Source organism: Trachymyrmex septentrionalis, unplaced genomic scaffold (genome assembly GCF_001594115.1).
Source record: "Trachymyrmex septentrionalis isolate Tsep2-gDNA-1 unplaced genomic scaffold, Tsep1.0 scaffold16, whole genome shotgun sequence".
Classification (NCBI taxonomy): domain Eukaryota; kingdom Metazoa; phylum Arthropoda; class Insecta; order Hymenoptera; family Formicidae; genus Trachymyrmex; species Trachymyrmex septentrionalis.
This window is the reverse complement of record NW_017304758.1, coordinates 2131406-2148254: the sequence shown is the minus strand read 5'-3', so window position 1 is coordinate 2148254 and position 16849 is coordinate 2131406. Positions and strand designations below refer to the sequence as shown.

General features: G+C 41.8%; 1 protein-coding gene across 1 annotated transcript in view; it reads left to right on the top strand.

Annotated features, from left to right (window-relative positions):
• LOC108746177 (homeobox protein araucan-like) overlaps positions 1–16849 on the top strand; it is a 45007-nt gene that overhangs the window by 26382 nt on the left and 1776 nt on the right. Inside the window, exons 4-7 of the mRNA XM_018482783.1 lie at positions 1437–1795; positions 5106–6120; positions 6288–6371; positions 16212–16824. Coding sequence (XP_018338285.1) covers positions 1437–1795; positions 5106–6120; positions 6288–6327 — 1414 coding nt within the window. The 3' untranslated portion in view covers positions 6328–6371; positions 16212–16824. The remainder of the gene's footprint in view (positions 1–1436; positions 1796–5105; positions 6121–6287; positions 6372–16211; positions 16825–16849) is intronic.

Sequence of the window (16849 nt, the reverse complement as noted above, 5' to 3'; positions counted from 1 at the left end):
TTTAAATCCATTTTCTCACAAAATTTGTAGAATACTCATAAACCGCTGGGAATATTATTTCGAACATTTATTAATCTTCAATATTAATCTTCTGATTGTCGTCAGTCGATGTCGATATCGATACTACGAAATTTTCATTTATCCCACCGGCCAGCAACAGCAGCAGGTATCTCATCAGGATGTGTTCCGCTCGAGGCAAAACATTGTTACTAACCACTACCATCGCCGCTATCGTGAACCACTGTGCCACTTCCATCGTTTCACAGCCGATGGATCGTCGATAGGTATTTTAGCCTGTAGTATATAACAGTATCCACCTATAACATACTCGCGCACCCGGGTTCTTCGTAAGGGAGACAGGGAGGAATGGAAGAGAGACGCGAGAGGAATAGACGAGACTGAGCGAGCAAGCATGAGGGGGTGGGAAAGAGGGGATCGATCGAATCGCCATTACGGCGAGTGAGTGCCGGGAGTGCACGATGGAATCACGCCGCCGTTGGGGGTTTATTCCCCGTATATATTTGCCGGAGTATCACCCTCGACCCAGTAGGATGCCGCCCCTCCTATCCCAGAGGGGTTTGATGTTCAGCAAGGCGGAGAGAAAGAGAAAGGGAGGCAGAGGTAGAGAAAGAGAGAAAAAGAAAGAAAGAGAGAAAGGCATGGATCTAGGAAAGCCGAGGGCTCGTGCAGAGCACTTCGGACTTGCCAAAATCTGCAGGGAATTCACACCCTCGACACGATACCACTTCTCCAGTGGAGTGGCCTTTCGACAAATATGGAACAATAGTTACCTTCTGGCAGGCAAACGACGAGTGTTGCTTAACGACAATTACTCAATAATGCAATTGACGTTTATTGACCAGATACAACTAGTAATTTGATTGTAATTTCTAAATTTCTTCGCGAAAAATAGATACACGGAAGAAACGATTTTGCTGAAATATTTAAAAATTTAGGTAGATACAGAATTAAAAATAATTTTGTGTTGAACAATCAAAATAATTTTGTAGAAACTCGAGCATGATAAACAATGCTGCAAAAGTTTTAATATTCTAGCAATCTGTTTAAGTATATATATATTTCCTATATATATTATATAATCTAATAAAATTCATTTCTGTCTGTATCAGGCTACATTTTAAGATACTTCAGTAAAAAAAACTGTTTTTTTCCGTGTATATCCTAAATTATAATCAACCTCTGTATATATAAAAAAAAAATGTATATTATATATATCGATTACTTAGTGACTGGTAATAGGAACTAAGAGATTCGCGTGCAAATATTATCTACGGTTTATTGAGTTCTTTGCATCTTGATTTTTCTCATATTGCATTTCCTGTTTACAAGCCGCTGCTTACTCGAGCGTAACGCAATTTTTAAAGAATTTCAGGAGACCTCTCATTGTAAGCTATCTTTTTCGTTGTCTTTTTTAGGTACGGCGCTGGGTACGATCTGGCAGCGCGGCGGAAGAATGCCACGAGGGAGTCGACGGCAACCTTGAAGGCTTGGCTGAACGAACACAAGAAGAACCCGTATCCGACGAAAGGCGAGAAGATTATGCTGGCTATCATCACAAAAATGACGCTGACGCAAGTCTCCACTTGGTTCGCGAACGCGCGAAGACGCCTAAAAAAGGAGAACAAGATGACCTGGGAACCGAAGAACAAGACGGATGACGATGACGATGCGGTGCTCACCGATTCCGAAGATAATAAGGAAAAGGACGATCTCGCGTCGGATAACAGAGGCGACCGGGTCGGTGAAGACGCGAGGCGGGGCCTCGACGATACCGGTAAGCCTTTTTTCCTTTTCACACATGATATCCGTTGCCCGACAGCGAGTCAGAATTCATTATTCAGTAAAACGCTGCCTGCAGATATGAGCCATCACGTTTTCACGTTTTTTTTTTGCTATCTGCTATCTGCGAGAGCGATTTAGAAAATTGCTCGTAGTCGCGAGGCGTGCTGAAGTTAACACGCAAAATCTTAGTTTACGCCGCTAACAGGTCTACAAACTATGAAACGAAATGAAACGAGGGGCGTGTCTGCTAACGTCACTACAAAAAAAATGCCGAGAGAGTAATAATAATATTCAAAACGGCTAGCTGACAACGTCTACTTCGAGAAACAGTTTGAGAACAGAAATTGCTGTGGCGCAGAATAATTTTCGCGATAACTCGCCATTGGTGCTATCAGAGAATTTCTATCGTTAGAAACGTTTGATCACCAACATTACGAGAAGTATCGTCAACTAGAGTTAGAATTGTTTCTTGACGATAGGTTCAACGCGTGCAAGGCGAGCCGATCTCTTTGACTTCGGAATGTCGATGGCGTGTTTCCTTCGCGTGACTAGTTTCCCAGATATCGAATGCCCATCAGTTGGCGTTTCTCGTATTGCGCAAGTATGCATTTCGCTCACAATGAATCGGACTTACGACTTCACTCCGAACGGCCAGCACTTGTTTCTAAAGATTGCATGAATCTTTTTAATGGAATGCATGTATCGTTCTTAGATACCTTTTTTGCAAATATATCTTCGCTCCATGCTTCAACCGAAAGATCGATGATAGGACTTTTAGTCTTATCGCTCGCGTACCTGTCGTTCCTCGTGAGCTTCTGTGTATTGCCCATCAACCGTAAACTTTTACGGCTGACAATTTTGAAATACGTAGCTGCAACATTCGGTTCGTTTCAGCACTCTATTCATAAGTACGTTGCACGCGTTTATTAGGGGCTCGAATCCCACGACTCGTTTTCCAAATAATGATTCAATTATCAAAGATATTTACATTCCGAGGATAATTCGCTATCGAGGCGAATTTCTTCGCACAGCGGCCGGAAACGGCCAGTTAGGAATTTGCGGCGAAACGGAGCACGCGGCACGGAGGGGGTTTCTACATCGTGGGGGCGGACATAATGGTTCACATGTGGGTAAACACAGTGACGGGTTGCGGGTTGCCGCGCGAAGAGATTAATGGCTCTCGGTTCGGTCCCCCGGTGAATCGGGCCGACGCCGCGCCGTACCGGTATTGGTATTGGGCACCCCGTGCTGGACCGGGCTGCTTGCCCGTGAGCTTGTCACGAGTGTGTAGGTGTATGTAGGTGTATGATGCGCGAGAAGCACAGATCTGTGAGAGAAGCACGTAATTGTATGCGTGTGCCGTGCAAGAGGGAGAGGGTGCGCCCGGTCTGAGTAGCCATCCGTAGAACCATATCCACTCCGTGCCACGGAATCCACACATATATATATATATACATATACATACATATATATATATATATATACATATGTATATTGTATATGTGTGTATATATATATGTACATACGCGTATGTACATATGTGTATATATTGTGAATGTATATAGATATACACGAGAGAACGCTGGTTCGAGGTACGGTGATGTATCGGCGCCCGCGGCGAGACGAATGGTACGGACCCTCCTATGGCCACCATTACCTCTCCGCACATTGGCCAATATTGGCTCTCTCTCTCTCTCTCTCTCCCCTCCTTCATCCTGTCGTATGCTCCCATCATCTCGATCTCTCCTCTGATCCAGAACACTTAGATCCTGTTACGTCATACGTCCTGCAATGGCTCATAATTTCAAAGGATCGGCTCGAGCGGAGAGCACTCCGACGATACACCGAGAAAGACTGACGAGAACCGATGGCAAATTGATTCGTCGCACCGCGGTTCTTCCGTGTGAGGTCGCGTGAAAGCACAGACATTGACGTTTCTTACGTCTGAAATTTTCGTGGTTCTCTTCTTCCTATATAAATAGCAAGAACATGTATCGACACTTCAGTATGTGAACGGATATACACGTACACGTCTTCACTCGCTCTGTGCTGGTGACCTTTAGAAATTCAAAGGGGAGCTTTTGGCGCGCTCATGAATTTCCACGCCGAGCCGCTGCGGAAGATAGGTCACACAAACTGTCAGCCACCTATGTGGCGAGGGTTGAAATATTCGTATTCAAGTAGAATATGTATTCAAACTCTCAGGCTTTTGGAACTCGATTATTGTTACGTAAGTTACACGGGCAAGTTTGGTCCGTCTTGTAAATCACCAAAATGTAACATTAGAATAATTATTGTACGCTTGTAATTGTGCGCGAGTGGGGTAAAGTCAAGCCCAATACAATTTAGTTATTCAATTTGAACATAGAATCGCCCGCACGGCACGAAGATTACGAGATTAACGTCTGATAAAAGAGGGTCAAAAGTTAAAGAGCCACTTGTGGACTCGACGGTAGTATCTATTTAGTTGGCCCATAAGAGAGAAGTTCCCTTTATAAGGGGGTGCGTGCGCCCTAAACCGAAACTCTCTTTTTCTCACCTATCTCTCTTTCTCTCTCTCTCTCTCTCCCTCTCTCTCTCTCTCTCTCTCTCTCTCTCTCTCTCTCTCTCTCTCTCTCTCTCTACGTCTCTCTTACACTCAAGAGTGTAGCACGCCCTTCGTGCTTGGGAATTATCGCTTGACGGCCCATCAAGTAAACCCTCTGCCGACACATTCGAACCTCTTAATGAAATTCTCACCCTTGACTGACTGCCTGGCTTGGCTCGGTGGCTGGCTGGCTGGCTGCCTGGCTGGCAGACGGTCGGGACGATCCATGGAGTGCCCCGAGAGACGACGAGACAGGGAGATCGGAGAAAAAGGAGATGGATACGCTTCATTCCCTCTCTTTCTACCTCTCGCTTATCCACTCGCTCGCGCATCCTCTCCACTCATTGCCCCGAAGGGAAACTGAAATCTCTCGCGCCCCAAAGTGGTTGAAGGCTTCGCTCCCTTTTTTCACAGCATCCCTTACAGCTTAACTGTATAGGGGCGTAAGGAAAATATCCGCACTTTCCCGTCGCTCGACGACCCTCCATGACGATGGAATCCCGTTACGATGATTCGCGTTCTACGTCTCACTTTTGTGTATCAAATATTATAAACTATTAATGTCTATATTTTTTTTCGTGTATATCCACTTTTACGGACCATCTTTAGTGAATGCTAGGCAATTTTATGCATAATATCTTTTATCTATTTTGACAATTTACAAGTTTCTCAATTTTTTTTTCAATAAGTCATAAATTTCCTCGATTGTTTTCAGAACCAATGAGGCATGTGAAAGCGGAGCTTTTACAGCATGAGAAAGATCTCGACGATGAGGACGAGTTAGATCTTGAGGACGATCGCCGACGGAGCGAGCATCCCTTTCATCACACGATGCAGCATCACCATCACCATCATCAAGCTTATGGCGGTGAAGATCATTTAAAAGAAGAGGGTATCAAATCGGATTGTAGTGGGGGTGGTGTACCGATCCCCGCAACGAAACCTAAAATCTGGTCCTTAGCGGACACAGCGGCGTGTAAAACGCCACCACCACCGTCGCATCCCCACCACCAACAGTATCACCATTTGCATCATCAGCAACATTACCCTCAACAACAACAGCAACATCACATGCCCAATCAAGGACATCATCATCACTCGCAACAACCGTGGCTCGGTCCAGGAGGTGCGGGAGGTGGCGCTGGTGGCGGTGGTGGAAGCGGAGGTGGAGGAAACTTGGGAAGTTCGTTTGCTCTGCCCTCGTCGGCGGGGATGAGCCCGTCGGCGGCAGCGACAGCGCCCTACTCGGGTGCTGCTGCGAGATACGGTGGCTTCCTCTCGTCCTCGTCCGGTGGCCAACTCCATTACAATCCTAACTCGTCGTCGGGCTCGAGCTCGAGCGCGTCCTCCTCAGCGGCAGCGGCGGCGGGGTTTCCAGAGGTTGGCACGGACACTCCACCCCAGACACCGCCCAATATGAAGGTGGCCACGCCGAACGGAGTGATCCAAGCACCACCGGGCGGTTACTGTCCTGGTGGCAACACCGCTAGTGCCGCAACTAATGGCAATCCTAATATCCCCTACGGCGCGAATCATCCCGGTAGCGGTGGTTATCTGTCGTCGAGTTCAGGATCGACCAGCAGCGCCTCGTCCTTTAATTCTCGACTACAGAGCTCACCGCATAAAGACTTCTCGTCAGTTGGCCAGAATTCTATTCTTCACCAGCATCAAACTACTGCCAGTTTGCCACCCACGGAAGCTACCACCGCATTTAAACCATTTTACAAAGGGTGAGTGGAAAAATAGTCTGACGTTAAATTTTGTTTAATGTTGACTGGTGTTATTAAATTGTTTTACTTAAAAAAACCGTATAAATCTTCATTCGGCATGTAACAAAAAAAATCTCATTATAAAAAAATTATAAAAAAGAATTAAGAAAATGCATGTTTTGTTCCAGTTCGCAATCGATGGGTAGTGGCTTTGTCTCGCCAGTTTAAGAATCCGTACCAAAATCCAGGAAGTGATAATCATCTTTCCCAAAGTAAGTGACAGTATTATATTATTTTATCGCTTACGTCCATTCCTTTTGCTACAACGTTTCTCGTTCACGTATGTGTGTCGAAAATTTTCTGCTATAGAAAAATGAAATTAAAATTCTTCGTCAATCTGTAGTATATTATGGTCGCGTTAATATCACGCCGAGCGATGTTCGTAATTTACTTTCGACTGTAAAAGAAAGAAGCGTCGACGAGATGGGTAACGGAGAAGGGGACGGGGTGGGAGAGGGGAAAAAGGTAAGTTGTCCGAAGCAACGGTACATGACCGGCTTATCGGCACGAAAATCGATACAACGATTCTCGCTTGCGCGAGCGACGCGAAAGGCGCGCCGGTCGAACTGGTGTTGCGCCAAACTCGCGCACTACCGAGACACCACAGGAACAATCGATAAGAAATTAATATCCGGCGTGTCGATTGGTCGTTAAGCTGAACGACCCGAGTTGAAATAATAATGGTATCGGACATACATTGAGTAGCGTGTGGATAGTCCATGGTGATAGAGGCAACGACTGAGTAGAGAAAGATAAAGAGAGAGAGAGACAGATAGAGAAATAGGGAGAAAGAGGCTATCGCCACCTCCTTGACAGTGACAAATGGACGGAGATTTCAATCAGTGAATGGAATCACCACTGGCTAACCGCGTCTTTCTCTTACCACACCAGTCAGCCGTAGGTTTTTATATGTGTACGCGCACGTGTGCCTGTGTATATACCGTGCGTGCCCGCGTGTTGGAACACTATACTTGGACACACCTCAACCTGTCGCGTTGGTGACCGAACGGACGATTCCGGTCCAGTCTCGCACTTGGGTCTCACGAACGAGATCTCCTTACTAACGGGCTTAACCCTAAGATGGATACCTCAAAGAGTCGTGAGAGAAGCCAACGTATGGTTATAATAATATTACCGTAAACTTTCCGTAAATTATGTGTATCAAATAAACGATTCACATACAAATTTATCGCACGAATAAATTCTACATAAATCATTGCATTGTTTAAAAAGATCTATGAATAAAAAGCTGCGCCGTTGCTCCTCGGATGTTTTATCAAATTTCAATTCGAGTCGTGCGTTGTGTAAATGATCGTAGGACAAATGCGTTAGCATACGACTCTGTGTGAAATGATAAGTCAGCAAAGAAATAGAAAAATAGTTATCCGCGATAATCGGCAAGCGATCGTTAAAGCGTATTGGGCAAAGCCGGAGTTTGCGTCTTCTCATTCGCGGCATTCGTAGATAAAATGTGGGGAGGGAGAGGGAGGAAGGGTTGGAACGATTGTTCACCCGTTTCCTTACAAACGATACGCGGGATTCATCTCCAGGGCTTACCCTCGTTTCATTCTCTTTCTCCATTCTTCTCAACGAATCCTCCCGCAGTATCCGTAACGTCGCGATGCTAGTACGAGTCTTTGAACGTTATCTGATTCGACGGAATCGTAAAAGAGCCGAATCGCTCTCCTCGCGAAAATACATTTCCCAGTTTCCCCACGCCGATTCGAGAGCAGTTCTAGTAAAGCGACCCTCTCCCGAGTCTCTCCGCCACCTGTATCCGATGGCAATGGGAATCTGCTCGACAGGATCGATATTAATGCGTGGAAAGTGCGCATCAGCCTCTAATCGTACAGTCGAAAGATAATCTTGGATTTTTTTTATTTCAATAATGTTTATTTCTGCCAATGTAAATTAACTACAATCTCAATTTAATTTACTCTTTTCTAATTCTCAGAACTAGAAAAAGATAAAAGTAGATTAAACCATCAATTAATCTACATTGGTAGAAACGAGAGAAAAATATTTGATATTTATGACTATATTTGTATGATAAATTTATAGTTATTAGTGCTATAATGTTAGTAATAGTAATTATAAGTTAATTTATACTTCTATTAAAAATAAGTATAATTGGCTAAATTAAAATTGACCATGATAAATAAATTACGATAATTGCAATCATATTTTTTCCTCAGTGTGTAATATATGTCTAAAATAACAAGTTTTCCTCTCTTATCCTAACACAACACCCTAAAAACTTCGTTTATTTTACTTTTTTCTATAGAAATAATTAACGGTTCTGAACGTATAAGAAATAATATTATAATTAAAAATAGTAACAACCGGTTCAAATAAATAAATAAGTTACTATGAAGAGCTATGAACCAATAAACTAACATCTTGTGTTGCATTAAAGTACATATAATTAAATAATATTATATATTTTCAGGACCGCTAATTATTTCTGCAATGAAAAAAAATAAATCTAGACACAAAGTTTTTTTAGAATGCTCGAAAAGAGGAGACGGACTGTAAGAAAAATTATCTCAGCATATCATTCGTCGCCTCGTTTCAAAAAGACTATGAAGACTCGAAAGAATCGCCAGCCAGGGCGACGCTGCTACGTATCGAAGAACGTTCGTCGTTGTCTTTGTAGGATGCCACGATGCGATGTGAACGCGAGTAGAAAGGACAGCGAATGGGGGAACGGGGGTGGTGGATAAAGGGGAAAGAGGAAGGGGATCGTCTTTTCGGATGGAACCGGGTGTTAGCCGGTGCTCTCTTATCTCGCAGCGATCTGATCCTAATTTATAGCCGCGTTCCAAATAAACTAGTTTTCGCTGTCGTCACCTCGCTTTCTCCCTTTCCCTGTCTCTCATATGTGTATATACCGAACGCGTCGGTGCGTTCGCATCTTGGATGCGCTTATAATGCTACCCTCTCCTCTTTCAGTTCTCTCGGACCGGCACTCGCTTCGGTCCGGACCATCCTCGATCTGCCTCCTCCCTCTTTCCTGTTGCGCACAAACAGACAGGTATACGAAGGAGGGAGAGAAAGAGAGAAAATGTGTGTATATATACAGTGTGTGTGTGTGGGTTGTGTGTGTGCACGCGCACGCGCGCACGAGTCGCTCAGGTCGCACAAGGCAGCACCTTTTGTACCAGTTACCACCAGGTAAAACCGATCTTCTCTTTCGTTCTTTTTCCGATCGCACCCGAAAAGAGGCGATCGGAGGGAGAAACAGGGACCACGAAGAGACAACCTCCGTGCAGAAGTAAAATCCTTTGGTGATGTCTGTGTCCTATAATTGCCAATTAGCGCGAGGATGTTTAATCGGCACTAGGACGATGGTAACCAAATGCTCGAGATTCGGGCTAAGCCCGGGTCCTCCTCGGGTGGACCCGCGTCTAACTATCATCGCTTTTTAGCTAGCTTTCAGCTAGCGATCTCACGGTATCTGCATAAAATTCGCGACCACCATGCACCCGTGATCCGCCTTGGAGGCGCGAAAGGATAGGAGATCTTTTTAACGGCTTCGAGATTCCGAACGGGGGAATTCAGGTGTCTGCTTAATAAATCCTCGAACACGTCGTCGCGGTTTCCCGCGTATCCCCCCCCCCCCCCCCCCTCCTCTCTCTTCTCTCTTCTCTCTTCTTTTTTCTCCCTTTCTATCTCTTTTTCTCTAAAAGGTAAAAGCCTACTGTTGCCGACGCTTCTTTGAGAAACATACGCGTTTCTGGAATTCCCGTACAACCTCGGTGGTTTCATCAGAGGCGATACGCTCGTAGTATACCACGTCCTTCTTTGTCCTCGACCTTCATTTTGCGAGACGCAACACACGTTTCGAGCGGTTTATCGCACGTACGGTCGTCTAACGTGGCTTCGTGAGATCTTCAGGTGAAGACGATAGCGAAAACGGATTTATGTTTCTAGATGCGCACTAGACGGCTTTGTTGCTACCTGGGTAATCGGGGAAAGATCGCTGGGAGCACGCACCTCCACCCTTTTCGACCCTGACGTGGCGAGGCGTCGCTATCATTCACGTGATTTCGTGACTCGGCCGCTCGGCTGGGCGACGCGGATGCAAATGTTATTGATTGGGAATAAAAACGCAGACCACAGATCGCATGGCGCGCTCCTATGTGCTTCTCTACCCCTCTGAATATAAATCGACACGTTAATTCTAAAACCGGACAGAGATATACAGGCGAGAGAGATTCTATCTCGACTTATTAAAAAAAAAATGACGCTCGGCGTTGCTACTCGCTTCGGTACGATGATCGTACTCGTATACGCGTAAAAGATCTGCGTATAAGATGTCTCGTTATCCTTATGCCCTTACGCATTACCGAGTAAACACTCCGTGCTCGTGTACAAACTCCAACGAGATTATTAATAAAGTTATAAAATAAACAGACTCTCCCGCTTATCTCGAGCACGTTATAATTAAATCATTATAGAAGCGCATACGCAGTGCTGGGTTTCCAAGGAAATAATTCGTGTCGATACGCGAGCGGAATGTTAACTCTTTTTTTTATAAGAATGCGTAACGTAAGACGAGCTATCAGCGTGAGTTATTATTAAAATTCTCCGGTAAACCGGTGCTTTCATTGAATTAATGATTGTTTGATGTTTATAATTTCATGCGCCGGGCTGTCTTCTACATTATGCAAGGCTACCGCGACCGGCCACATGAGACCGCAATAATTACACGATAGCGTATTGCTATTAGTGGAACGTTCGCTGTCCTGCGATATCCGTGAGCGGAGAATTCGAGCAATGAAATTCGCGTTGTCGCATTCACCGTTCAATTTCGTCGTTCCCTCCTCGGGGGGGGGGGGGGGGGGGTTCTAAGCGCGCAATATCGCGGATGTCGATCGACACGATATCTCCGCGCTATCTTTCCCTCGACTATAGTTAAATTACGACGTCACGTTGAACGATCCTTTTTCGTAATCGACGATTCTCAGCCGCGATTGTATAAATAAATTATAATACAGTCTCTAGAGTACAAATGGATGCGCACGAAAGGAAATTCATTGTCGTAAGATTTGAATCCGCTACGTCAATGATCGTTCAAATGTGAATTTATCACGGATATGTCAAGATATTATTTAAAGAAACGCACAACTGCAGTTAATTCACTATGTTTATAAATTATAGATGAATAGCTTGAAAGATTTAGCGTTTATATAGGTACTATTTAAATACTTGACGATTTTATCGTGAAATAAAACGTTTCACCACTTTTGGTTTGTTGAAGATAATGGGAATGAATAAACAGAGATTTTCTATAGAGCGTCAATCATCGAGACATCAACGAGTATAAGCAGCTTTGCGCTTGTAAAAAGAAAAGGCACTCAGATTGCGGCATTGGCTTATTTCAAATTAATGACATATGAATGGAATTCTATTATCTGTCTATCACCTGAGATTCAGTTCTTACGAGAAGACAGTCACACATCTTATCTTAAGTATTGTATATATTATGTATTTTTTTAGCAAAAATAAAAAAATATGAAAAAATTATAGATTTTATCTATATTATATATAAAAATATATATAATACAGAAAGTTTGACGGCGATTTAGATAGCTAGGATATCAATCATGTAATTTTTTCTATAGAGCGGAAATGTGAAGTGGAAATTTTTACATATGTACGCGTATGTATGTACATATATACGCGCACACATAAAAAAATTTTACTTTTCACGTTTCTGCTCTAGGTAAAAAATTACATGATTGATATTTTCTAAATCAAAAATTATTTCGATAAGAAATAGATATGTTTTTACAAAATAAACAAATTATATAGAAGGTATACTATAAAAGATCAATTGAACGAGCCAAATTAAGATGTTTAGAACAATTTATTAATTTTTTTCAAAAAAAATATTATTTATGAAACGTTTCGATTTAAACTTAATCATCCTCCCAGCCATAAATCAATAACTTCCAAAAATTATTTAAGAAACCACATGAAAATTAATGGTCAAATAAAATTTGTTTATTGTACATATTACACGAGCAGAAATAAATTTTACATATTTTAAATTTTATACTATTTAAGAAAATAATTAAAATAAAATTTAAAAATTTTTATTAAAGTTATAAAATTGTAATGTTAAATATAAATATTCTTTCATATGTATGTAACATTCCTTTTTATACGGAAAGTATAAATTTTCAATTCCAGTTACTTTTTGCAGAGATTATACACCTGATACATCCTTAACGTCAATTCGACACACCGAGGCGAAATAATCTTTTCAGTTATCGATTGTAATGTCATCGATTGCGGATCCCAAATTGCGTATATGCAATCGCAGAGTTTTTTTTTCTCTCCTTCGCTTTATCAAATTAAAACTGGCAAGGTTACCTGGAATTGATAGCGATAAACGTCGAAAGACATTTTTATCGCGCCCATAGATCGTTCCAAGTTTCATAATACAATTTACACAATAGAAATGGAAGCGGGGACGCGCGGTGCGGCACATAAATGATAATCACAAATGTTTATTGCCCAGTGAAAAGAGACAGCGACGCGATGCCTCGTCGGTGGTAACCAGCATGCATGTAACATCCAGATGTCACTGCGGAAACTTTCGAAACGACTTGCTGCATAATCGCGCAACATTTGTCATCCGGACCGACGCGCGCGTCATTTCGTTCGCGACCCGGCGAAGCGAACGAAGTGAACGAACGTGGAGCGCAATGAGAACGGACGAGGAGAATAGGGGAAAAGGGGCACGACAGACAGGATAGACGGCCCGTGTAACCGTTTTGAAATATTCGCCACGGTGGTGCCGGAGGCATCAGTTCCGAAACGTCGGCCAAAATGGATATTGGCGTCTCGTTTATAATCGTGCACCACGGAAATCTCCCCGGCGACTCTCCACCGCGCGTATCATCGCGTGTCGCCGTGTCCGCATAATTGTTCGGCGGAACACGATTAATTCGTACGTGTCGTTGTATCGCCATAGCACCGATCAACGTCGCTCAGGAAACGTGACCTTACTTTGAGCTGAATCGATAGAAATATTACTAGAGTCCCGTAGTATTTCTACTTCTGTTTCTGTTAACTTTAAAATACAGTATTTCGAAAAGAGATTTATGAATTTTATTCTATATTTACGTTGGTCCTTGTATTCATAGTTTATTAGAACTTTCGAAAACCTTAAAAATATAGAAACTTTCTTTATTGACCCAAGGAAAACCTTTAACACATATTAACGTGTTCAAGGCAAGTGAAAGTAAAAACTTTTTCGGGAAAACTTTCAAGGTCAATATGTATAAACAATAAACAAATTTAAGTGGCTAAAATTTAAAAACAATATTACAAAGAGCATACACCACTACGCAAGGTCTTTTGAGCGAAACCATATATAGATTTATTAAATATAAAAACAGAACAATTTCAAAATATATTATAAACGTTTTTCGGTCTTAATTAGATCATCTTCAGTATACACATAATAAATATACTCATTCAAAACAAGATGTTATCGCAATTAGATTGACAGATTAATTAAAACAAAGATATTATCGCAATTAGATTGACAGATGTCTTAAATTGTGAGACTAGAGTCTTGTCAGTTTCAATAAAAATTGATGTGAAAAACGTTCGTTATAATGACAGTTAAATGCAGATAAATTCGTCCTTAGACAGATTATATTTAATGTATCTATAATTTGAAAGGAATGGCCAAGTGCTCGAACGCATTAGTTCCAGAGTCTGCATCAAGAATTTTAGCCAAAAAGTCAGATTTATTAAAAGAAATGATTGTCCTGGTTCTAGTTAACGATAACAAAAATTCAGACCGAAATGTTTATAATATATTTTGAAATTGTTCTTTTCATATTTAATAAATCTATATACTGTTTCGCTCAAAAGACTTTGCGTAGTGGTGTATTCTCTTTGTAATATGGTTTTCAATATGTATATATATCTTCTTTTATGTATGCACATATATATATATAAAACATTTAGTAAAATGTAATAGAAACTTGATTAAAAAACAATTTTAATGGAGTTTTTATTACATTTAATTGTTTGAGAGATGACTAATAGTTTTTGTACAATTTTGATATAGCAGACCAACAATGTATGATAAAAGCTATGTGGATTTTGTCGGTTTGTATCTCAAATTAGTCACCAACAAAGAAGTATTGCTTCCTCTTAACAATTACAGAAACGTAATTTTCGAGTTAATACCTGTATGAATGAATTAAATAAACGTATTCTATGAATCATAAAAAAACAAAGTAGTGAAAGATTTCATAAAGAAATCATCGAATCATAAGGTTATTTAAGAGTGATATGAAAATGACAAAAATTGGATTATATTTAAGAAATATTTTTTTGCAGATATTATTTAATTAGTCAATAATTTTTTGTCAAGTTAAAAAATAATTTTTCTCTTTTTAAAAAAAAAAAAACTTAATTTCTTTAGTTGTTTCGTTTTTTAAGTAAAAGAGCGATATAGCAATCGAATATTGATTTGTTCATATATTAGTCCATCAGTGTTTTCATTATATAGTATAAAGTTCCATTAATGGCGATTAGGATTTCTATGGGCAATTTTTGATCGCGTTATCAGTTTGGAAAGTAAAAACTTTATCAGTTTGGAAAGTAAAAATTGTTGGTCTGTAATTAGCATAATTCTACATAACTTGCCACGATTAAGAGTTTCGCGGGCGCGCGTGCTTAGAAATTACATTCTAATCTTCCAAAGAGTTAGGATTTACGAGGTATTGTTGCTATCAAAGTCCTTGTTACGTAACTTGCGTGTCGTCCCAAATACGTCACGCAAAAGTAGCCAACAATTGTGGCAAACAGTTACGGGCGTATAAACGTTCGTTTAGTGCCGAACGATACCGACGGTAATGGCCGAGTGAGCAACATGTTTTGCATAACGATCGCATTTTATCTTGCGGCACGTGTGGTTTGTCGTTTATTAACACTGACAATCGCTGTCATGATATCGCGAGGCGAACGATTATCCGTTAGAGTCGCAAAAATGGCCTTGCGATATATAATGAGCAGGTTCCCTATGGTTGCCCTTTTTTTTTACCGCTCCTGGTGTGGAATCTGTATCTCCGGCATGTCGATCGTGAAACGGGCACCATCCACCGGTGTGAGATACGGTAATCGAGTATCGATAGGCGCAAACGAGCGTGCGTACGCAACGTCGATTCCACCGCTACGGATGTAAGCGCTCTAGTAATAGTACGTTTACGAGTTTACAAAGGCATCGACATTGGTATCAGCTATTTAAACCGATTGTCTGCTCGTCGAACGGTTTGTAACGAGTCACAATTTTGTCGCGCGTCATATCAACGACTATACGCCAGGCCTCGAAGACCATAATTGTTCGCTTGATAATCCATAACTTTGTATTAGTCTTTGTGACTTGTTATATGAAAATAAGAAGCCAAGATAATGTGTGCATTTCGACGTTGTTTAAACGTGTGAAACACAACGCGTACTCGAACCAAACATTCAGAAATAACATGCTATTCTTACACTAATGCCCGTTTCTATCAATGTAGATTAACTTCAATCTCAGTTCAGTTTACTGTTCATCCTTTTTTAATTGTTAGAATTAGAAAATAATGAAGAGTTACAGTTAAACCAAAATTAAAATTAACCATTGACAAAAACGGGCATTAGTAGCGTGTACAATGCTTCAGCAGAAATAACAGCTTTGTAACTGCCGTAAAATTGTATAACTGATTGATTTCTGCCCGTTTCTATCAATGTAGATTAACCTCAATTCAATTCACTCTTCATCTGTTTCTAATTTTTATAATTAGAAAAAGATGAGGAATAAATTGAACCGAAATTAAAGTGAAAATGGGCATTATATATTTAGATTTAATGAAGAATTAAGTGCAAGAATCAATCATATTAAAGAATCTTATAATAATTGTAAAACTGTTTTTCCTGCTGAACGCAGCCAATAATTATGTTTTTTTCTACGCAGAAGAAAAGAAAAGAGAAAACACGGCAACGTCGATCCTCAGACCATTTTCATTTTTCTGTTGCAGAATAAAGTGGCGCCATTGAGGGAGAGGTCCTGCGAGGAAGTCTTGCGGCCGGACTGTAAATACGCGCTCCTGAGTGGTTTCGGGATTTATTAGCGTTATCTCGACTTCACGTCAGAGATGGAGGGAGAAAGAAGTGCGAAGAGTAAGAAGTGGGTAGAGGCAGTCGGGCAAGCAGGAAGGCAGGAAGGAAGGAAGGGAAGAGAGAGGAAGGTGGTCGACTCTTCGAGATACATAAATCGTTCCCCGACCTCTTGGAAGGCGCGACTTGGAAAAGACGTATGAGAGGGTGGAAGAGCGACTGTGCGAAGCGGGAGTACGCGAGAGAAGAGGCGGCTTAGAGGAGATTTAGGAATTAGGAGAATTACGTCAAAGTGCCTGCTTACGCACGGCTACGTACGGCGAAGCGACACCGGGGGCCGGGTAAGAAGAAAGTATGGGGGCCGAGCGCGCAGGATTTATGCCCGACGCACTCTCCTCAGCATGCTGCGAGCAAGAGCTGCGAGCCGCCATATTTTCGATCGGTACCATCGATCGCTGGCTGACGGCAAGAAGATGGGTTTACGGGGCACGGGGTAGCGCGCGTTGCGTCGCCCCGTTGCTGAAGCAAACTCGAGTGAGAAAGAGTGAGAAGATTTTTC